General features: G+C 40.0%; 1 protein-coding gene across 1 annotated transcript in view; it reads right to left on the reverse strand.

Annotated features, from left to right (window-relative positions):
- Nucleotides 1-24,404, reverse strand: part of znf804a (zinc finger protein 804A) — a 61,024-nt gene extending 36,620 nt beyond the window's left edge. Inside the window, exon 1 of the mRNA XM_081369007.1 lies at nt 23,738-24,404. Within this exon, the coding sequence (XP_081225133.1) occupies nt 23,738-23,848 (111 nt within the window). The 5' untranslated portion in view covers nt 23,849-24,404. The remainder of the gene's footprint in view (nt 1-23,737) is intronic.
- Between the last annotated feature and the right edge of the window lie 1,105 nt (nt 24,405-25,509).

Below are 25,509 nucleotides of genomic sequence, written 5' to 3' on the forward strand. Positions count from 1 at the left end.
CTTAACATTTTGCTAAGCCCACACTGAATAATAAAGCAGTGGTAAGATGTTCAAAACTCAAAGTGTCAATCTGCAAGATGCCAAAAAAGCCATCGGGGATCACAATCACAGCACAACACAATTAATCTCCACCATGTCACAATTCATAAGTCAGTGTGTTATTTTTTTATGTTGAAAAGATGCGTCTGCTGAGTTGGAGACATGCCCTCCCCACTTTTTTCAATGACTGATAAATCTAATACAGAGGAAGCATCTCCATTTGTCGAGCGGGAGTTTTCATTTCAATTCATTCGCGTGTTTTACATTGAGTGGCACTGGAAACGTTTTTAATATTTTGCTGAGTGGTTGCAGTCGTTATCAGAAAAGCAAACAGAAGGAAATGGCGACAATATGTTCTCACAGAGTTCCCTGTTTATTACTTGTCAATGGCTCTCTACATGTTTGAAATGACAAAACCAATTTGGAAACAAATGCATTCCAACAATTGTTTCCCATCCATAATTTGTCATGCAGACATACAACTATTTTTATCCAATCTAGGCTCATTGAAAAAACATGCCTGTACCCTTGGTTTTTTTTTTGTTTTTGGTTTTTTTAGCGGCAGTAAAACTCCAGCAACTTGTATTCCTTTTTGCACATATTATGATTACAGGGGCAGATTATCAATTGAACAATACTTAGTTTTACACCATTCCCTTTACACTATGTATACACAATATAATAGTATGACCTCAAAACACTTTTACCAAAGTGCATGATTTGTAAACTAATAGATTTTGTCATTTGCATAAGATAACCAACTCCACACAAGTGAAACACAAGTCACAAGAACAGATCTCAAGGACTTATAAAAAGTGTATTTACAGTGCTATGCATAACTTTAGACACCCATGCTAAAGTTGACTAAAAAGAGGAATAAAAAAATCATCTTTTGGAAATTGAACTTAATGCCTTAATTAAAAAAAAAAAAAAAAAAAGGAAAAATCCAACCTTTAAGGACACCAATTTTCTTTGTGAATGAATAATGTATCGTAAATAAATAAATGTTCTTCCTTAAAATACAGGGTGCATAAGTCTGGACACCCCTATGTTAAATTCCCATAGAGGCAGGCGGATTTTTATTTTTAAAGGCCAGTTACTTCATGGATCCAGGATACTATGCATCCTGATAAAGTTCCCTTGGCCTTTGGAATTAAAATAGCCCCACATCATCACATAGCCTTCACCATACCTAGAGATTGGCATGGTTTTATTTCAGTTAGCCTAATAGCTGGTTTGATTTGCATTGAGAGATGATCTTATGGAAAGTACCTCATGCCAAATTGGTGTCCTTAAAGGTTGGATTTTTCCTAATTTTTTTTTAATGAAGGCATTAAGTTAAATTTCCAAAAGATGATTTTTTATTCCTCTTTTTAGTCAACTTTAGCATGGGTGTCTAAACTTATGCATAGCACTGTATTTATCATTTGCTTTTGTAAACACTATCGGTTAGATTTGGGTAAGGTTTATTGTGTGAGGTACTTTATTTTTAAACGCGTTTCAGCACCACTCACCAGACATTTCACTTCCAAGCTGCTGTGAAACATAAAACAACCAACGTAATAAAACATGGCCGGATTCACGTTCATATGTTTTGGATAAAACTGGACGTGCTTTTAGCACCACTCTCTGGACATTTCACTTTGAATGTGTCATGAAACTTGCAAAAAGCAATGTAATATCATTTTGCACAAATGTTGCCACAGGTTTGCTTTTTTCCAATGAGCCTGGGTGTTTTTAAAATATGGATGTTTACATTTCAGTTTCACTTAATGAGCAAATACTCTTCTACAAACATTCAAAATATTTATTAAAATAGTTCTGTGCATAATGTAATTAATATTCATAAGCATAATTAATATCAATAATACGTAGCAATTTTGTGATGTCACAAGTATGTCTTTAACCCCCACCCCACCCAATGGATCATTACATTATAAAGTCGTTTGGATATAATCTTGAATCTTTCCAAGCCGTACACTAACCCTAAATGCATGAATGTTTATCCAATCATTATTACTTATTCGGGTCTTTAGCGACCCGGATCTATATATAAGATGGATGGATCTCTACCTGTCGTGATAATATAAAACTCTTACGATATTTTAATAACAATTAAAAAAGATTAAAATAAAGCATATTTTGTTACCTTTTGGAGCTTGGAAGAGTTCAGTGTGAGCACGTTTTATACCTTCATCACTGTCCTCGTCGGAGCTCATTTCCCAGTACATTCAGCATCTGGCTCATATTTGCGATCTCAAACATATTCTCAAAACCATCATCTTCAAAATCAATATTTTGAACGCGGACAGCTTCTTCACCAGATCCACCATTAAGTGACAGTGACACTAAAATTTGACTGTGTTCAGTACTTGCTCTGCAGTAAATCGCTGACCCATTTCAAGTTTTGCTGATGATACTTCCTATTCTTTTGTTTCTTGCCTGCGGAAACTATGAGTGAAACGTCACTTCATCATTGTGTATCAGACACTGCCACCTTGTGGAATAAAGGTGAATTGCTCTTATTCAGGCATCAGTCATCAAAGATTCAATTGTTGTTGTGCAGAAACTTATACTGTTAGTTAGTGTTGCCACATAGTTACACACACCCTTTACAGCTTTTTACATAAAAATGAAAGGGAAAACGGGTATCCATTTATAATTTTATTATTATTTTCTTGTTATATTGTTTATAATGAATTGATTGAGGACTACTGAGAAGGTTGATGTCTAACTTTAAAAAATGAATGAGGAGGAGGGTAGTGAATGATGTCTCAATTTAAGGGTTAAAGATTGAAGGTGAGCAAACTTCTTGTCAAGGTATAATGATGTCAGGTGACTTCAATAGATGGTGGAGCAATGTGTTCATCCCAGGGCTGTGATTGTGCTCCTGTATCACTTCTATAATGAGGATCTTCTATTAATGTAAATGAAAGCAATAAGTCTCAAGAGGCCTTGCATTATAGAAGGCTAATTTATAGTACAAATGTTAAGAGTTGCTTAGGCACAATGTGAAGGATCGCAACAGCAATATGATAAATAATTGCTCAGTAAATAAATGTGTGTATAACAACAACAACAATATAAATTTTTCTGCAAGTACCTCTAATGTAGGTCTATTAGTCTACTGTAGGCCATTTATGGTTCCCAAGCAACTTAATAAAAGAGAGAATAACTTGATAATTAATAGAAACTGATGTGTGATCACAGGTGTTCATATCTGCTACATTACAAGGAGCGTGGCTTATCGGAACATTTATATTTAAATAGGCTATTTCAAGGTGCACAAAGATTATTTTCTTATTAAAAAGGTTAAAAGATAATGAATTGAATATTGCTTTCTTATTTTAAAAAAGATGCTTGTGATATGAAAAATGTGATCGATTGCCTTCATCAGTGACTATATGTATAGTCAGAACACATGGCTACTTTTGAATGATTTTCAATAGAGAAAGATGTTTTTTGCTTTCAGATTGTGCAGTAAGAGGCAAACAGGCTAACTAGAAAAACCAGCACAACATAAACAAAAAGAATCACTAAGCACACCTTTACTTTTGTGAATTCTTTTTAATGCATTTCAAAAATAATTGTTTACGCATCTGCCTGTTTACTTGTGTAATATTCTTATAAGATTATCCTTAGCTTGTGCGGGTGGGTTAGCGTAATTTAGTTGTTCCTCTTAGCTTGTTTCCACACTGACTGATAATGACTTCTTGCCTCCATCCCTGAGTGTCTACATTCCTCTCTCTCAATCCCTCTGCACTCAAACTCTGCTCATCTGTAACCACATTCTCTCCCATCCACACCCCCCCAATTAAGGGTCTCTGTAACAGACCCTCTAGAGTACGAGACGTGGAGGCATAAACAATAACTAGCCACACCCGAACACAGAGAAATGCACACACATATGCAAACGGCCCGTGAAGCAACCCACACACGGTCATGCAACAGATATTCCAATGCAGCAAAAAAAAAAAAAACGGAAAAGATTCCATTATGAGCCTCGAACAGCATGAAGCACATTCACAAGAGTGAGGAAAGATTAAATGCTGGAGGACTGAGCACTAAAAATATACTAATGCCTCTGTAACTAACCTACTCTGCTCCGTTGCGAGTCAGCAGGGACCGCATTACAAGCGCCGTCATTCTAAAAAGGATAGCAATCAAAAGATCTCTGAATGTGAGGTTGCCATAGCAGAGAGAGGGAGTGTATTTCTGTCTTGTGATGTGGCACAGAGGATCAGAGTGAATACTTCAGTTCTAGCATATTTAATATGGTCATAGTCACTCTGCCCTGCCTCTACAGAGACACACTACAAAGATCCAGCAATGTATGGATGTACAGAATCTGAGCTGCAGATAAAGAGATAGCTGATTGAAAGGGAGAGGAGAGAGTGGCTGTTGTTGGCCCAGATAGCAGCAAAACAACAGAGATAATTGGATAAAAGCGAGTTTTGCTAGGGTTACCGTATCTAATCTGTCCAGGACTGCCAGTGTGACGGTGGCGTGGGATGTTCCCTAAAGCCTTTTCTGTGAGATAGAGGCACTCTAATTCACTGTACTGTGAACTCGCCACAGCTTGCTCGACAAGAATGTGCGACATTTGAAGAGAGAGTGAGAATCTGACAAGAAGAAGTAAAAAAAAAAAAAAAAAAAAAAAAAAAAAAACAACGAGTTAAGGGACCGACACTCTATTAATTGGCAGTTTTACTCTGTACAGCAATGGCACTGTTCAGATTTCATAAAAAAAAAAAAAAAAAAAAAAAAGAATGAACCAGAATCTGTCAGGTCCAAAATGTTCTGCATTTTTTTTTTTTTTTTTAATAACTTCATTCTAAGAAACAATGCAAGAAAAATGCATTTATTTAAAATTTTGAACCTGGCAGATTCTGGTTCATTCTTCTTTCTTTTTTTTTACAAGAACAGACATACAAGTAATGCTGTATGATTTTGGGGGAAATCTAATTGCGATAGCTGTTGATAAAAACAGATGGAGCAAAAACACATCCAGGGATTTTGAACTGTACTTGGCTAGATGTGAACTTTTCAATTGGAACAGTACTTGGGCAGCAACTCATGACAAGTCCACAAGAACACAGACAAGAACTCATATTGAGAAAAGGCTATTGTTTTGGTAGTTCTGACGTTTGAAGTGGAATCATCACCTACTTTATGTTAACCTGACACTAGCAGTCCTTTCACAAACTTGTCCATGCTTAGTGCAGAACCAAGCATCATTAATATATAATTTTATACGGCTCCCTGCAAAACTTAATTCTGATCTTTAAATCACTGCCTTTAGCGGTCTGTTATTGCACAAAAACAACCATTACAACTGACTTGGAACTGGGTACTCCGAGTCATCTTGAGGTAATAAAATATGTCACAAATTTCACAGTATTTCATGTTACTCAATAGTTATGCATTTGGTACACAGAAAGACAAAAGCCAGTTTGATTTCATCACTGGAATTGTAAAGTCAGCACTAAACTAAAAAAAAAATGCACCAAGCGTGTCACAAAATGCTTTTCGTCCATCAAATGTGAATCATCATGTATGAAATGCTCGTTCTGTGGAGGGCATATGCATGTTGTTAAAAAAAGTATTTTATCACAAAATACATAATCAAAAAACATATTTCATTCACAGAATGAACATTTCATGGACAACACATTTTGTGAAATGAATAATGAAATGCAATGTACAAAAAAATCCTTGGGAATTATTTAATAATTTACAAAACTTTTGTAAACAAACTGTGTATGCCCTCCACATAATTAAAATGTTGTTGATGTATGCAAACATTCCATCTTCCTATGTATGTAATGCATAAAAAACCCTTTGAATTTCATAATTCATTCAGTCCGCAAAATTAGTCAGATCACATTAGGCGTATCATATATACTGTTTGTAGATTCTTTTAGTCCAATTAATTTTTTAACATTGAGCTCTGCAAACTGCTCATTTGCCTACAGCCTGCTTCATGCACACAGTGAGGCATACTGGGCACAGCTGAAATGAGATGATAAAGCACTATGACTGGGCCACACGCTGAGGGTGTCTCCTGCCTTCTGGAGCTGCACCGTACCACCCAGTGCGGTTGAGCCTATAGAAATCTGTCATCTCTCTGTCGAGCCGACAGAGGGTCACATTTCAACATGTACAACATTCCTCATTTATAAAGTAATTAGAAATGAATAAGTAAATTAATGAATGTACCTTGATGCAGCAAGAAAGTCAATCTTGACCTCCATTGGATTTGTAAGACCTTACAGAAAGGCAACCACCAGTGTGGGTGAACAATGGAGCAAAGGTCAAACAAGGTGATGTTTAATGGAAAGCCAGTCTGCAAGGAGACAATATGCCAATCTGCTGCTAGGTGTGGCAAAATGAATTCCCATCACAAAAGAAATCAATTCTCATTTTAGCCTTCTTCCTCTTACACAGTCATTTGTCGTTTGAACAGAATCCTGTCACTTTTTCTTTCTGTCAGTAAATTATTCACACTTATTCGGTGGATCTTAAATTCCCAAGGTGCCTGAACAGGCATCTAGCTCATACGAGTCCAGTTTAATCAGTATATATTGTGTATTTTTCGCTCTGTACCACCAGACAGAAGAAAAGGTGCTAGTATTGTGCCCAGGAGAATCTATCAACTGGAGGAGGATTGCTTTTCCCCTTCACGTATGAGGAAGTATATAATACACATTATTTAGATACAGGACAGTGGATGTGAAATGAAAGGAGTGAATTGATAGGTTGCAGACTCCACGCTGGATCTTGGGAAACCCATTTCTCTTCCATATCAGACCTTCAGCTGACACTAGCTGAACAACAGCTGCAGATATTGCACTCTGCAATTTTATTTCACTACATGTCTGATCGAGGGGTTGGCAGCAAACAAGACGCCCGCCAAGAAAGGGCATTTCTGTCTCCCTGTGGGTGTCTGCCTGAAAATAACCTCAAAAAGAGTGATAGGAGACACTTGTATACAAATATTTAATCGGTCATCTGAATAGTAAAATAATTAGTTCAGGGAAAAGAAAATTGTCATTATTTACTCACTCTCATGTTGTTCCAAACCATCTGGTTTTCTTTCTACAGTGGAACGCAAAAGAATAAATTCTCTAGAACATACTGGTTGCTCTTTTTCATGCAGTAACAATGAATGGGGATTCTGGGGACTATACAATAGCAATAAATGAGGACTGTAAAAAAAAAAAAAAAAAAAACAGACAGAAAAGCACCATAAAAGTAGCATGAAGGATGTCCATATGTGTGCTTTGCGAAGGCTGAAATTAAAGTAATTATTTTGAGCCAATCTTCCACTTCAGTGGTTGTTTCACTGCTATGACCAGATCTTTGAGTCAGCAAGTTGATCACTGAGCCATTCACTGGGCCAAACAAACCATTCAGACCAGTTTTGTGAATTGGATCAGTCAATTCATTGAAAAGATCTGACTCAAAAGACTTTTTTCATGAACTACATTTCCCTTTCGTGGTCACTCCGAGTTACGTCGGATGACGACGAATGGGGTTTCGCTTAGAACCTCTTCGTCAACTGGTGTTCTTCTAAACATCAAGAACCCACGAAATGCCCGATCAGTGTCGTGCTTTCCTTCCTGCAAGAGGGGTTGGAGCGAAGGCTGTCTCCCTCCACCCTGAAAGTGTATGTTGCCGCTATTGCCGCACATCACAACGCAGTTGATGGTGAGTCTCTGGGAAAGCACGACCTGATCATCAGGTTCCTGAGGGGAGCGAGGAGACTGAATCCTCCTCGTCCTCCTCTCGTTCCCTCTTGGGACCTCTCAGTGGTTTTAACTGCCCTGCAGAGTGCTCCCTTTGAGCCTCTGCAATCAGTGGAGCTTAAGTTCCTGTCAATGAAGACAGCGCTCCTGGTTGCATTGGCCTCCATCAAGAGGGTAGGGGACCTGCAGGCATTTTCGGTTGACAAAGCGTGCCTGGAATTCGGGCCGGCTAACTCTCACGTGATCCTGAGACCCCGGCCTGGATATGTGCCCAAGGTTCCCACCACACCCTTTCGAGACCAGGTGGTGAACCTGCAAGCGCTGCCCTTGGAGGAGCCAGACCCAGCCTTGGCACTGCTCTGTCCAGTACGCGCCCTTCTTGCTTATGTAGACAGAACGCAGTGTTTCAGGACCTCAGACCAGCTCTTTGTCTGTTATGGTGGGAAGCTGAAGGGAAAGGCTCTCTCCAAGCAAAGATTGTCCCACTGGATAGTGGACGCCATTGCTTTGGCATACCAGCAGCAAGGTCGACCATGCCCCCTTGGTGTGACGGCCCACTCCACTCGGAGTGTGGCATCCTCTTGGGCTCTAGCGCATGGCGCCTCGCTAACAGACATTTGTAGAGCTGCAGGCTGGGCGACACCCAACACATTCGCGAGATTCTATAATCTCCGTGTGGAGCCAGTTTCTTCTCGTGTACTCGCTTCAACTAGCCGGTACTAGATTCTGCTCAGGTGTCTTCACTTGCTCGCCATTCCTCTCCACGGACGGGATCCGTGCGATATTTTCCTCAGGTGAGCCTCATAAGCCCTGAGTCTCCTCCAGCACTGTCGACGTCAACGCCAGAGTTATGCCACCGGCAGCTTTCGCGCTTGACTAGGTGCCTCCATGTGCATGGTTCCCCCTCTGGGCGACCCCCACATGTGTATTTCCACTGTAAGTCTCTCTGAGCATGTGTCTTTCCCTCGGCAAGCCACCTTGCCACCCCTGGGGTTGAAATATTCCACCTGCGGCTGGACACCCCAGTGATACTCCATATGCAGCCCCTCTGGGTCATATGTGTATTCCAAGTCCCCCCCCCCCCCCCTTCGGGCTGGGCATAATTGCATATTTCCTCTGAAATATGCTTCCCAGTGTACCTTGGTATTCCTGTGTTAAGTAGGACTCCTTCGTCCGTGCTAGTCTCACGACAGGGAGCTCAGACTTGCGCAGGGCACTGGAAGACAGCTGAGGTGGCGTGATTAGACTGGGGACCCCATTCGTCGTCATCCGACGTAACTCGTCTCCCTGCCACTTCCGCTGTACCGCTGGGAACGCCTGAGTTCAGTCTCGGCTCCTCAGCGAAGACATATCTGCATGTTGCCAGCGCACTTCCTTATATACCCCCTGCGTGGGGCGGAGATACACTATGCAAATTCCGCAGACCCATGGCATTTCATTGCCATTGGCTCGTTTTATATACTCGAAGGTGATAGGCTTTCTAAGCGAAACCCCATTCGTCGTCATCCAACGTAACGTCTCCGTTCCCTACTCAGGGAACGAGGGTTACATACGCAACCGAGACGTTTTCAAGGTGAACTCAGGTATGTCAAGATTCTCTATGAATAATGACTGCTGGACCTAAATCACTTAGTTTAAACCGACTACAAGCTTGCATTCAAGTCCTTCAACACAATTTCATGGTAATCAGTATGTTTTTTACATTTTGGAGAACTGTTGAAAATTATGACCCGTTTATGTTATAATATTTAGGGATGGACCCTCATGTTTTGTCATTATCATTTCATAAATTGTATGTTTTGTACAAATCACTTTGTAGGAATTCATACAAAATGACCACTTGTAAAATAGTTACCTTTTCCCATGAGATCAGGTTTGAGCTGCCTCCATCCAATCAACAACCAATGTATTGAACCAAGCCCTTCCCCACATTATTTTCATATCAATGTACGTCACAATATGGAAAAGAATCTGTTACTACTTTCGTTGAATCTTTAAGGGACCACATGGTCAATAAATTCCTCATACACTTTTCCAACGACATAAGGGTGAGCAAATAATGACAGAATAATCATAAATTGGTGAACTAGTAAGTAGAACCCATTGGTTTAATGGTTTTGCACTGTTCTCCACTTAGGATTCAAGTCTCTACCTTCAGAGAATCAGGCGGTTGTTATTGAGTAGCCCTCTTAATCAGTCATCAGCCAAGTGTCTTTCCCTCTTAAATGAGAGCACAAATGCCACCAATTTCTGCAGAGAAAAATAACTGCGGTTGCAAATGTCACAAGACCCAAAATCAACAGTAATAAGCTCTTTGATCAATAATAGATCACGCTGTCAGGTACAAACACGTTCTGCATTAATTAGCAGTGCGCGTGGCGGAGGCTCAGGTTCACGTGCTGCATCCCTGGCCTCGGAAACAGATCTGATAGGCCTGATGGAAATGAGGCCTTTGATTAGCCTATGACATCTGAGAGGAGAAAGACATTAAGTTGGAGGCCATCTATCTGGGATCAGCAGCGTGAGAGAATTGCCTCCGAACTGCTGATGTGCACAGGGTGTGATCATATCATGAAAAAACAGTAGAAAGATTGACAGAGAAGCCATTGGATGGCAAACAGATGATTTACCACAGGTAAAGGACAGATAAGTCAATAATATGATACGTGATCCTGTATTCACCTTAGCCCTATAAGTATACCTTCCTCTCCCTAAACTATACAACCCACGGATTAATGATTAGATGCATATTAATTGTAACTTGTTTTGTCAATGAACATGAATTTTGATGGTAATTTAGATTCTTCTAGATCAGGTTTTGACTACACTGTGGGGACAAAATGTCCCCACAAGAATAGTAAAACCTGAAATCACTAACATTATGGGGCAGCCAATGGTCCCCATGAGGAAAATGGCTCAATAAACGTACTAAATAATATCTTAATGAAAATCTAAAAATGCAGGTTTCTATGAAGTCCCGAACATGATAGAAAAAATAATGTGTGTGTGCAATCGTGCGTGTGTGTGTGTGTGTGTGTGTGTGTGTGTGTGTGTGTGTGTGTGTATGTGTGTGTGTGTGTGTGTGTGTGTGTGTGTGTGTGTGTCTACCTAACCTCAGGTTGCCCCAGGAGGAGTATTGCTGTTATAAAGTACTGTACATTGCTATGATTAAAGCATCTACTGAATGACAGTTTGCATTTAATTTCTTACTAAATATAAATCTTGAAAGCACTTAAAAGGGAAGTGAATGGATTTAAATGCAGAATCTTATAATTTAATGAAACACTTACATTAATTCTTCTGTTTAATCATTAAAACGGTCGTTACAGGGTTTTAGATGTTATGTTGTCATGGCAACAAGTTGAAGATTTAAATATAGCACAGAAAAGATTTGTTAATGGCTGAAAAATGTGTTAACAGGTATATTGTTTACATTACTTGTGGCTATACTAATCAAAGAGTGAGCAACATGTAACTGTAAAAGTAAGTGTAAGTGCCTCACTGTAAACCAAATGTTTGTTTTATTAAATAAAGGAGGTACAAGTTGAAACGAATTTTTGTGGTAATCAACATTATGCTACAAGTGCAGTAAATTATATCTTGTTTCAAACCCAGAATATTCCTTTAACAAAAAAAATGTCCTTTAAATGTAAATATATATATATATATATATATATATATATATATATATATATATATATATATATATATATATATATTAATTTAATCAAAAGCACATTAACAGAATCATTCCTAGAGTATCAGATAAAAATAATAATACTAATAAAAAACACTAAATAAAGATATTAGTTGCCAGGATTGTGAAGCATTAAAGATTTCATTCAATTCAAACTAAAATTTCACTTCACATTTCAGTTCAGGAGCACGCATTGTCATTATACCACAACCTGTTCAACAGTCCCTTTTATTACCCCAGCTCTATTTTTATGTGCATGGGTTTTAAGTCAGTTCATAGCCTCAATGCCTCTGTTTATTACTACTGCTCTTCAAAGATGAATTGCATTAGCGACGAGCGCACTCAGCCCAATACAATAACCAAGCACTACCTGGACAAGCGCCAGAACAGTTCTAACATTAGCTCCACATAGCATATGTCAGAGTCGGTGCGTGATCGGCTCTCCGAGCCCCTGATTGGGGCAATCCAGAATGGCAAATCAAATCTGCTTTTACAGGAGACGGCTGTAAGTGCTAGAGAAACACTGACCACACATTAATTATTAAACACAGAGATATCAGGCTTATAAATGTACACTGCAGATACACCTCTACGGCAGCAAGGGGATGCTATCTGAACCTCACAAATAGGGCCCTTAAGTGCCCCTGAACCTGAGATAAATTTGTGCAATCGAAGAGCTTGTACACACCGCACAGCAAGATACTGAAAGATTGCACGTCTCCATTAAACTGCAGCAACTTGTGCTCAGGTTATTTTAAGGCAAACAATCAAGGCTGGATATGAGCAAGCAATGTGAGGGCGAACATCGCCCCACTTTGTGGTAACAGCTGAAGTCATTGTGCCATTTAAAGCAAGACCACGGGAGCAGAGTGTTCAGGCGAACGCGCCAATATTTACAAAAGCATTGTGCAAGCACAATGGCCGACACAATGCCTCTGGACCGCAATGAAGAGGTGAAAATCCTTCCAAAGCTCCCAAGTCAATAATTGTTTGCCTAATAATATAGATAAAACAACGTTTTGTTGCCTTTTGTTTGCAAAAATGACCCTTTCGTCTCGCTAGGGTCCGTTGTTGACTACCATAGTGCAGGGAATCATGCCTCTGGCAGCGATGTAGAATCCCAATACATGTTCCCTCTGTCACGCATTTCAAAAAGAAGCTTAATTAGTCTTCCAGCTTTTAAGATGCTCTGGCTAATGAATTTCATTAAAGAAGAAAGTGGCCCGATATCTGGGCACTACTCTGACAGATGAGAGGAGGGGAGTGGGTGGAGAGGGAGGCTAGCTGCGTGGGTAGTCCAACAAAGATACAGCCTCCAGCAAAGACTTTATAAAACACACAAAGATGCCCTGCAAAGCTACTCATTATGTAGACAATGACAGCCATCATACTGCTGGGAACGTACGTTCTCCTGCATCCCAGCAGTCTTCTTTTAATGAAGCGGGTGTGGGATAACTGGGAAGAAGTCTTAGGGGTCGCAGAAATGCTTTTACCTTCTGCGAGTCTGAGCTCTCTGCTGATACTGCGAGAACATAAGCCAACTCCTGGCACCTGCCCAGGCCCTGAACCGAACCCGACCCCTCCCCTGGGTCCTAGCCTACCCCCTCCCCTCCATGTAATTTTAGTCCACCACTCTACAAGCAAACCAGAGCTTTTGAGCAGAGCCACTACACAGATAAACACTGCAGCAAGGAAACTAAAACAATGTATTAAATGTATCCCATAACATCTCAAGGTGGACTGCACTTTCAAACCCAGCACTGCGGTAAAACACTCAATTCATGTGCGGGATACTGAGCGTTGCAAAAACCAAGAATGCATTTTAAATCAGTTTTGAATATGTATTAAAGGGATAGTTCACCTAAAAATGAAAATGATGTCATAATTTTCTTACTCTCATGTTGTTCCAAACCTGCATGACTTTATGTCTTCTGTGAAACAACAAAATACGATATTTTGAACAACTGTTATTGTACACACAATGAAAGTTAGTGGGGTTTGACCATTTCAAGAGCCCAAAAAGGGCACAGTGAATTTTATCCATATGACTTATATTCCAAGCCTTCTGAATGCTCACAGCGGTATGCTCCTTTTGTTTCATGAACAGTTTGAAATGTAAGCCTCTCATCTCAAATCAAATCAAAACATTGATTATGTCTAATGTAGTCTGTGTATTCATGCACTGATCAATGTTTTCATTTAATTTGAGAGTGAATAAAGACCGAAATTCAATCTATTTATTATACACCTTTAGAAAAAAATAGTAAATTTAGTGGCACAACAGCTTGTCACTGAGGTAGTGGGACACTTTTGTACCTTATCTACCCTTAAAAGGCTAATAGTATTACCCTAAAGGGATGGGTTACCCAAAAATGAAAATTCTGTCATTAATTACTCACCCACATGTTGCTCCAAACCCGTAAGACTTTCATTCACCTTCTAAACACAAATGAAGATATTTTTGATGAAATCTGAGAACTTTCTGTCCCTCGGTCGACAGCTACGCAACTATAACTTGTGAATAAAAGCCTAAATTCAATCTGTTTAAAGATTTAAAGAGACACTTCAGACATTTTTGACTAAACCGCTCAATTAACACGGATTAGTTTACGATCTCTTTATGAACTTTTTGAAGCGTCAAAGTGGTAGTTGCGTCGGCTGTCAATGGAGGGACAGAATCTTCATTTGTGTTCTGAAAATGAACGAAAGTTTTACGGGTTTGGAAAAATATAAGGGTGAGTAATCAATGACATATTTTAAAATTTTTTGGGTGTCCAAAAAAAAAAAATATCCCTTAAGGGTTCACATTACTAATCTAAGGTACTAATATACACAATTTAATTTTGCAGTGACAAGCTGCTGTACCCCTAAAGGTATAATTTTTGCGCATTTTGTTCTATCAGACCTAATTTTACGTTACCTTCATGTCCTTTTTTTGACATTTTTGGACCTCTTTGACTTTCATAATGCGGTAAAAAAGAACAATCTTCCCATTTTTTTTTTTTTTTTTTTTTTACAGAATAAAGTAATTTGCATTTGGAACAAAACAAGGTTGAGTAAATTATGAGCTATCCAATCATCATTATTATTATTATCGATGTTAAAAAAAATTTCAGGATTCTTTGATGAATGAAAAGCAATCTGAAGGTGGTCTGCTCTTGCAAACCCAGCACTGCGGTGAAGCAGTCAATTCATGAGCTGGATATTGAGAGTTGCAGGACCTAAAAACGCATTTTAAATCAGTACTGAATATGTATTAAGGTGAAAGAGGCTGTATAGAAACAGGGTCAAATTCGCCATTCATCCAGAATAGAAGAGGAAAGGGGAAGTTATAAAGGAGATAATGTTTTCACACAGGTGAAAACATTCTAATAAAGAGCATAAGTGTTTGAAATGACATTTATGCTCTCAACTGCAGCACCACACACAGAAACCCAGCATACAGAAATCGAAACACAGATTCACACACACACACACACACACAGGGACAGGCTCCATAAAACTGTCTCTTTGAGCTCTGCTGCTTTAATTTACACAGCCCGCACCAACTCTATCTCTCTTCACGCTGACCATGCACATTCCCCGGGATCCTTCCACTGCCATTACCGCTGCTGTTGTTTCAAGCAGAGATTAAATGAGAGGCCAGAGGAAGATAAATTCTGAGGAACTGCTAGGCTGCCAGACCAAAAAAAATCAATGCCTTTTCTATGGGCGAATTCTAATGAAGGTACAGAGGAACTAGCCTTACAAATCACCGGCAGGTTTAGAGCATTTGAAGCTCTATGTGATCTTCAGAACCCTTTGTGTAAAGCTAAAGAAAGAACTAATTGAGGGTGTTACGCAAAATAAAGAAGCCTCTCGCTCTAATGTGTCAAACGGGCACTTGTAAGGCATCTGTTTGTCAGTCAGATGCGCTGTTTGCATTAGGTGAATAACGTATGTCAACTCAAGATGCTGAATTAATGGTCAGAGCTGAAACATGCAAGGGTTTGTTTTTGTCATCAGTCTCTTCTGGCACAGTGAGCATCTCACTCACAAATACAGCTCTTCTATCTTATTTTTTGGCTCTCAGATACATATATCTTCAGATGTAAAGCCTCGCTTGTATGTGTGATATTGATTATTGGACCGGTGCTGGCAGCATTGTCTAAAAGAAATGCTTGAAAAGAAAGTTTAGATTGGTGATGTCATTAGAAAGGAGAGTTTACAGGGGTCATTCAAAGGTTGCTTTGGGACTAGAATGCCATCAAGAGGGAGAGGGATTATGGGATAGCATGCACGCACACACACACACACACACACCATCCGGTCAGCCTCAGAGGCTGAGAGAGATCCTGCAGAATTTAAGTGTCCCAAATCAGAGACCTTTCAACTGTGTTTGATGCAACGTGTGCCTCTGCGATGTGAAATATGCACATATGAAAACGTTATCTTTCAAACTGTCTCTCAACCTGCGTGATATGATAAAAAAGGGCATATACACTATACCAGCTGAACTTTTCAACCAGATTTCAAATGCTATGGAGTTTATGGCTGAAACCTTGTCACAGCACAGCACAATTGTTTGTAAAACTTTCATCTCACCAAGCACACAGCAAGACAAGCCGTCTCACACCAGAGCTCAGGGGCAGAAGTCGTGAAATTGCAGTGATCGTGTGCACGTGCAATTTATGAAGTGAAAAAACCACAGCCGTTAAACGCATGACAGGTACTGACGACGTTTGAATCCCAGGGTCGCAAGTCAACCGGTTTTCTGAACCGAACCTCAACAAGGATCGCTTTGTTATCTGCTTAGGTGTTTATTAAAGCTTTGAAACAGGGGTTTAAATGTCAATAATCGCCATGGCTACCATATGAAAGGCTCCAGATCATAGCCCTCACAGACTGAGAAGACGTAATTATGGGGAAGAGATCTGAAATGATCTAACCAGTGGATTTCAAATTTTATTGAATATTATAACTTAATAAGGCATGCATTCGTCCAAAAGCTTGGGGTCAGTTAGATCTTTTTATTTGTTTCATTAATCATTTTATTCAGTATATAGGATGCATTAAACATTTCAAAACTAAATTTTTACCTACCTTTTTTTAAATTATTATTTTTTCTTACTTTTGAACTTTCTGAAATCACGGTTTCCATAAAAATATTAAGCAGCACAACTGTTTTCAACATTGATGAAATAAATGTTTATTGAGCAGCAAATCAGCATAATAGAATGAAGGATCATGTGACACTGAATACTGGAGAAATGGCTGCTCAAAAGTCATTTCAAAAGTGATTTGAATAGGCTACCTCTTTGAACACTAACACTACTATCTGCATTCTATTCAAAACAACACTGCCCAAATCGGACAGGCCAAGGCTGAAATGTTTGGTAACGTGAGTTTTTTTTTTTTTTTTTTTTTTTTTTCTGATGTCTCATGATCTTTTAACACACGACAGACATCCATCAATTAGCTCACATTCTGATCATTAGAAACTGATCACGAGCAGAGCTCAGTCTAGCAAACCCTGGTGAGAGGTTTTAAATGCGTTTGGAACACAAACACATTGACGTGCACATATATACACATGAGAAATAAGAAATAAAGGCCAAGAAACACACACGCACACAAACATGCTCATTTAGAAATTGTAGCCAGAAAAATTAAATCAGCATTTTGTAGTGAATTTGTAGTTCATGGTGATACGGTTATGATGGATCTATTACCTACAGTTATTTTGTACACTTAAACAAAAATCAGTCTGCTATCAAGCTCAAGTGCTAGTGTCTGACCCTGACTCCGTCTCCTGGATCTAAATGATTGCAGATTAAGAAGTAGCTGGCAGGAGACAGCACAGGCTCTGCCGCCCCAGTCTGACTCCATTTTGCCCAGAGACGAAGGTGACGACACTTGAATAATTAACAACCACAAATAGAGACTTTAAGCCGCTTTCTCTCTCTCTCTCTCTCTCTCTCTCTGGAGTAGAAGAAAATAGAACATTGAGATAGGAAAGCCACTCTTAGAAACACCGGCGTACTTTCAAGGCGCGAAGATCAGTGTTATACTTTTAGTTTATTCAAATTTCATTATGTATTCAGTTTTCAGTCTCAGTATTTTTTTATAAGGATGCTAATTTTGTTAGATTCCTAATATAGCACCCTTTTGCAATGATGCATATACACTTTAACAGAAACCGCACTATAAATAAATGCAACCCAAGTTTAAGGTAAAAGTTTTACTCACCCAAATGTACAACAAAAGCACTCCATGCTACTTGCTGACAATGAAATGTGCTATAAATGTGCCACTGCTACATTTTACAGTAAATTAACTACCATCGCTCTGGCATCTCTGGGACATTTATGATTCAGCAACATGGACCGGACTAACTCAGAGTTTGTGTCCATCTCAGATGCCCCTTACTCGATAACAACTAGTCACTGGATTTGCCACATTTTGCGCAGTTCATGGCACTGAATCATTGAGGTCTCAAAGGTTTTGGGTAATACATTATTTCGATAGTTCACTTTAGACATTCTCCTGATGTGAGAGTAAAAAAATGTTAAAATAAACGCTGCTCTTTTGAAGAAAATAAAATAAAATGTATCACAGTTTCCAGAAAATATTGAAACAGCATGCATGTTACAGTCTAACATCCATTGCTTTGTGTGCACAGTATCTCAGACTTCACACAGATCAGAAATCTCACTGAATAAAATATAATGTCAAATTAGGTAAGTATGAAAATAAGTGTAAAATATGATTTTAGTATTTTACTAAGTCATTTACATGTACGTCTAAATATCTCATTTGTTATAAATACAATAAAATCAAGCTATAAATTCCATGAATTATAGATGCTGTCCATAAATGAATAACATACGTTTTGGTTTCTCTCCTTAATGTAAAAATAATGTATGTGTGCCAGAACCACACGAATAGTAATGAATAGTAATAAGATCAGGTTGGATTTAGAAAGAAAGTGAAAAAAGAGAATGTTACAAGGCAGAGTGAGAAAGAGAGAGAATGAAAGAGCAGGATGAGAGCAGAGCAGAAGTTAATTGACTTGAGTCAAAGACAAAGGGCCTAGTATTCAGATCTCTAACAATATCATTGCTTGCTGAAGTATCTGAATACGAGACAGATAAAAGGAGAGATAGAGAGAGGTAGGAGATTCAATGAACACATACACACCTAACTCAGAGCTCATCAGAAATACTGTGGTCACCTGGAGGACTCCTCTCTGCACCTCTTTCCCTCTATCCCTATCTGTACTCAATCTCAAACACGGCCCAATGGCAGTCGTTTCCCCCGCGATCGGCTCCGGTAAAGTTTAAGGCAGTGAAGCTCAATAAGATCAGGGTCTGCTGCTGTGATACTCAGTGTTTGCAAGCTTGCTCGGTGTGCAGCACTTCTTCTTTTTTTTTTTGAAAAGGAGGAAAAGGAGCGCTTCACTTCTATCAAGCATCAAATCAAGTGAGACGAGGCAGCTGGGATGCTCTGCATTATAATATCACTCAAAGGAATGGGGAACATTAAAAGGCTCTCAGCACTCATATTGCGGTGAGTGGCTATGAGCAATGATGGGGACTCGTTCAATTACTGGCACAACCACAGGGCTCCTTTCCAGAGCTGCACCTGTATCTTCCCATACCTACTGCATTTATTTATTATTATTTTACACTGCATCTGTATTATTTAGCATTAACACAAAAGCATAAGGAGTGATAAAGGGATAGTTTGCACACACAAAAAGTTCTGTCATTTTTACACACCTTCATGTCATGTTTTCTATTTGAAAGAATTTTAAAACTGAATCTATTCCTGTGATGAGAACCCTGAACTTCCAGCAGCTATTATTTCAGTGACAAATGATCTTTCAGAAATCATTCTAATATGCTGATTTGGTGCTCAAGAACCATATCATATTATTATTACTCTTGAAAACAGTTGTGCTGATTAATATACTGTTGTGGAAGCCATGTTTATCAGGATTCTTTGAATAGATAGTTTAAAAGAAATCATTATTACACCTTTAGAACATTATACATGTATTTACTCTCAATTTTGATGTATCCCAAATGCATACAAAAAAGAAAAAGAAATCTTTCTGAAGCTTGTGGTTACTACAAAATGTCTTTGAATGGAAAACAGCTGCATAAATATTCCTCAAAATTTCTTCTTTTGCATTCCACTGTGAAAAATAAATAACAGCATGCAGGTTTGGATAAACATATGAGTGAATAATGCCAAAGTTTTCATTTCTGGGTGAACAATTCCTTTAAGACTCGTATGCTTTCAGGGTCAGAGTGGATGTGTCACAGCAATGATATGGCAGAAAACGTCCCTCAGGAGGCAGAAACTGTAAGGAAGCCTCACTATATGCTGCCCTTCAGTTGTACAAGGCCAGAGCTCAGGGCTGGCTGGGTATTTTTACTCCACTGCTTACGAGTGCAAAACCCTTCCGACACGTAGAAAACTGCCTTGCAAAGTTCAAGCGATTATATTGAGACGAGCGCTTCGGAGAAGGAGATCGGTCTCACCGAGTTAGCCGCTTATTCTGCATTGCAACAGCGGGTAAATTATAGACCTTGTGGCCAGCGACTTAAATATTTATGAGGGTAAGATGACAACAATGACGGCATCGAATCGCCACGAACGTTTCATCTCCAAACATCAGGTGAGCCGAATACTGAAAGGAGAAAGGGTAAAGCTGCCATGCTACTGTGTAATTGTGCTATTATACCTCAGCAGCAAGCCTACAGTCAAACCCCGCTGTGCCTTTGTGCCTTCTAAGTACACAGTTTATTCAATGGGGTATTTTCTGTGAATCAGTGTGAAAATGGGTTCACCGTCAGTAAAAAACATGGGATTAGCACTTTTATAAGGGCCCCTGGAATCTGCACCGTGCCTCTTTTGTGCAGAGAGGAGGAGAACAACACAACCAGGGCAAGAGATTTGATTTGTCACAGTGAATACCTCCAGAAAACACACAAAGAAACAAACACAGTGTCTGCGGGGTTCAGAGAGAATGATCCCATTGTTATAAAGTTAACAGCACTGTGAAATGAAATTGATGCAGCACTAGAAGGCAAAGCGCCACGTTCAGGGTATTTAAATGAACCTGGCGTTTATGAGTAACAGAAGGCCATGAATGGAGTGAATTTTAATCAGCCGAGTGCGAGCGTGCCACACATTTGTCTCGGGCGTGCGTAAAGTTAACTACATCTGTCTGCATTCAGCAGTGATGACAAGCCATGGGTTCTCCCCGTCTGTAAATAATGCATGGTGCGATATCTAAACGCTCGTTTCTCCCTCGCACCTGGATGGGGCCGAGCAGTAAAACGCGGCGAGAGGTTGCAGAGGCTAATCGCCCGCACTACTACATTAATTACCCCGCAGCAGAGCTTGTGCGCGGGGCCTGGTCAGGGCTAGAGCTGGATTTCTGCTGTAATTCTCAATTAGGAAGGAACTCAGAGTGCGTCCGCACACACATACACATTGTCCTCCCACAATGCAAATTGTCGGGCCAGCTTTCCCAGCAGGGAAAGACAAAGGGTAAGAGGAACATAATAACATTTTGCCCTTTTTTATTCCCTCTCCTTCCTCTGTTTTAGTCTATTTCTCCGGCGCTCTCTGCGATTAAGCTATCTGCTGCTGCCTCAGCTCTTGGACACAGGCAGTGGTGATTAGGGCTTCGCATACTTTTGTGCTTTGGATGGTGGCATGAAGATAACAAGCCACAGGATCATGGTACACTACAAAAAGCATAATACATGGGACAAAAAAGGAATATGAGAGCGACAAAGGAATTTTAATTCCACGCATATCACGTTAGCAACATCCGATCTACACAATCGCCCAGATCCCTTGCGCAATCAGCACTAGAGCTGATTATAACACCTGTTCATTCTGCCATGCATCTGCCAATAGAGGCACTGTGACGATACATACCGTATAGATATTCAGCATAAGGATTATTTCCCAGAGCACAGTGGTGTCTAAAAGCGGCATCACTGAGTGGAAATGGATGCTCACATCACAGCTCAGCGGGGAGATGGGCTGACTTAGCAGCGACTGTGAGAAAATCAATACGAGCATTGAAATAACGCCGTTGATATGCATATTCATGGAAGCTAAAGCAAGGGGCAAAATTCCACTCAGGCGCTCGTGTCTGACTTTATAAGAGTCCACTGACATGGCACAGCTCCAAACAGGTACTCATTCAGTTTAACATCAGGAAGATGTTTTTACTGCCTTGTCACATCTGGACTAAACAAAACAAAAAGCAAAGTAAAACAAAGCTAAATAAAATAAAGTCATTTAAGAAATGATAGACATATATACAATAGAAAGTACTTTGCTTCTCTTCCAAAAAATAAACATAATATATAATTTTAAGTTTCAATGCAATTTTCTAATCTCTTTTCCACTTAAGTAGAACATTGTAAGAGTCAAAGTTCCTGTTATGGGTCATTCGATAGAGATACGCACAACTTCTCAAAATTATTGTTTGAACCCAGCCCTGTGATGCGCTGAGAAAGCCGAGAGAGCAATACTACTAATTACAGAGATGGATTTCATAGCGCAAAAGTCCACAGTACCATAAGAGTGACTATGGGAACACTCACACTCTCGCAGTGATTTCATTCTTATCCTTCCTCCTCTCCTTTCCTCTGCGTCTGAGCCACGCTGAACAAATGTTCTACAGCACAAAGCTTTTCTTCTGGACTAAAATATCACTGCACCAGGAAAGAGAGCCAGATGGCACTGCACCAGCGCTGGGATAAGCACAGCTTTCTTAGTCTGCCTTTCATACCCATACATCTGAGAGTGTGTGTGCACAAGTATATGAGATTTACAGCTGCTCTATGCAGCAGAGGGAGTAATGAACGAAATTTACTGTGTTACAGAGCGGTGGCAGTGATGCACACAATGCTCCGCCGTAATTTTGAATTCACTGACACCAGGTTCTCCCCGCAACAGAGTGGGAGATGTGTCAAATCTGATAATTGCATTGAGATCGAGCCGAAAACGGCCATCGAACCATCATTCTACTTTCTGTCCGTGCTTGAGAAACAATCTGTTGCTGCATTCGCAGTTACGCCACCCAAATGTTCCCTCAGCATTAGCCTTTCAGCTGGAGGCGGGAGGCAGATGAGCAGGATTGGCGCTTGATCCCGAGCCAAGAGCTTCAATATTTCATCTCCAATCATTTTTGATTCTTTTGAAAGGAGGAGGCTGCTGTCAAGAAATCTCCGTTCCCCCCAACTGACAGAGATGACACGGAAAGGCTTGAGAAGGAAGCAGTGAAAGAGAGTATGAAATTTCACTTCCACATTTAAAAGCTTTGAAATATGCTGCCTTTCAGGAGCCAAGCGCATTAATTAAATTACACTGTACGGCTGCATCATGCATCGTATTACTTTGTGTTTATAATCCCGCTTAACTTGCCAGCAAACTGAAAAACAATATTCAGACTGCTCTTAGAGTAATTATGAAAAATAATATTTTACTAACACTGATTTTGTTTTAAAATTCCCCTTTGTGCTGTCCTAGATATACGGTGGGTTTATAGCAGAGAGTTTGTGCAGTTTTGTGGGAGCACAAACAGGAGGATTATTTCGAAGGCAAGGCCAGAAAAGTACGGTTAGACTAAATCCCAGGCCATGACTGTGAGTAGAGATTAATTTGATCCCTATCCATCTGTTAGGAATTTAGTTATTGGCACAGGCTAGAGCAGCATTCCATTTATCCATCTGCAACTTTCCTCATAAACAGGAAGTACTGAAAATAAAGTCATTTCGCAACACTTTTCCAGAAGGTTCATTCCTTGAGCAACTTCATTTTACGTTCCTGTTACCATTTAATTACTTTTGGAATGCTTATAATCTATCGCTACAATTTCAATTTGATCCCTCCACACTGAAAAAATGGTCACATCTCAAGTCAAAAACCTTATTTAACATCACTGAATCAACTTAAATTAATTAATTCATACCAACAAAGCAAATGTTTATGGGTTAAATCAGGTAGAAATAGCTTGTTAAGGTAACACTTGCAGGCTACCCCTTTTTATAGTGTCACTATAGTAATAACAGTATTATTACAATACTAATTAATAAGAGTCAAATGTATAACATGTAAAGTGTGTACAGACACAGTACAGAAAAGTTTCTAGAAGCAAGATTGCTGGCTTCAAAAGCGATGCAAACAATTCCTAAGCACATGATCAAACACACATTCGTACGGGAGATGTGGTAGTTACCAAGTTTTTGTTGCCATTCTTGCTGAGGGGACCTCGGAAAACTCCCTTGATGTTTCGAAAGTGTCCATTGCTGAGGTGTGTGGAGCTGATGACAATATAGTAACACGCCATGGGGGACCTGAAGCTGCCATGCACAGAGTCCAGCCAAAGAGAGAGAGAAATAAGTCCACCCAACAAGCCTTTTCTTTTGTTTCTCTGTTTCAGATGAAAGGCACAAGCTCACTTTCCCTCAGTCAGGAACGGAGCGAGCAGGTTCCCTCATCCTCTCAGATCCTCAAACATCAGTCATTTCAGCTCGGTCTGTTACAGTCACTTTGGGGGATTTATCTGGTGCGCCTCTGCTTCTTATAGTAGCCTCCAGCAAATGCGTTATCCCGCTCTCTCCTCTTCTGTACAGCGGCAACGAGAGTAAAGCAGAGCTGCTAACTCGTTCTTTTCTCTTCCTCAGTCTCGTCTCTCTGCGCTGGGCTGAAGTGTGTCTGGGTTGAGTCTCCTGCTCGATGCGCAAGTGATACACGCTAGTGAGAGAGCTCCGCTGGGTCTGGCAAAGGAAAGCATGGTGTTATAGCGCACCGTGCGTTGCCGGTCCAATGAACGGGGCCAATGGCGAACAAGCCTCTGGTCTGATGGTGAGGACTGGGATGAGAATTGCATCTGTCACATACTGCTTTTCCAGATCCACTGAGTCAGCCTCTACTCTCCAGCCAACCAGGATTCAGCATCTTTTTCCTCTCACACCCCCTCTCTCTCCCTCATTAGTCCTCTCTCTCTCTCTCTCTCTCTCTCTCTCTCTCTCTCTCTCTCTCTCTCTCTCTCTCCCTCTCTCTCTCTCTCGTGAGTGCGTTCTTTCTTAGGAAGGAGCTGAGGCAGCAGTCAGGAGCAGGTAAAGGAAGGCTGAGGCGCTGAGAGAAACGCTTTGGTATGTGTTACATCCACTATCATCCATCTTTTACCATGTTAATGTATGTGAAAGCAGCTATACAAAGATTTATATGTTCTACGAATACAGATACCTGGAAATCAAAAGTCCCAGGTGGTGAAGTTTAGACAAGTTGGGTATTTCCCAATGAGGAACTGTGGAAATCCATAATGCCATTGCTATAATTAAAATTTGCATGCTGATATGATGTAACTGAAGACTCATGACTTCTTTATGAAGAGAATTGCATTATAGATGCTAACTGAAGAAAGATCAAACAGCAATTTTTAACTCGTTTTATTTTAATGAAGAGTGGAAAAAACAAGCTTCAAAACAGTGTGCTGTTTGAGTATTGGGAATCCGGTGTCAGAGTTCTCTGGATGCATCGCATGCCTATTTAAGAACTACACTGATTGCAGCACTAAACAGAAAGAGAAATAAAGAGAACCATACAAGCTTCTACAGAGCATGTGGCTGCAAGAAAACATGCCAGAGAGAGAGAGAGAGAGAGAGAGAGAGAGAGAGAGAGAGAGAGAGAGAGAGAGAGAGAGAGAGAGAGAGAGAGAGAGAGAGAGAGAGAGAGAGAGAGAGAGAAAGAGAGAAAGAAAGAGAGAGAGAGTTCCCTTCCCACCCCCCAATTTTAGAAGAGCAATAAAGCCTCGTAACTAAGCAACGCAGTTTCTGAATCAATTCTAAATTGCATACAGTAGGAGAGGCAGATGTAAGGGGCAAGACGAGTGGGTGCACACATGTACAAATGTGTCTTTCAATATGGTAAGAGACATTGTAACTGGTAACTTTGCAATAATAATAAAAAATAAAAAAAATGATGGGAAATATGTCATTTGTGGAT

The sequence above is a fragment of the Scardinius erythrophthalmus genome (assembly GCF_964197995.2).
Source record: "Scardinius erythrophthalmus genome assembly, chromosome: 6".
Lineage (NCBI taxonomy): Eukaryota > Metazoa > Chordata > Actinopteri > Cypriniformes > Leuciscidae > Scardinius > Scardinius erythrophthalmus.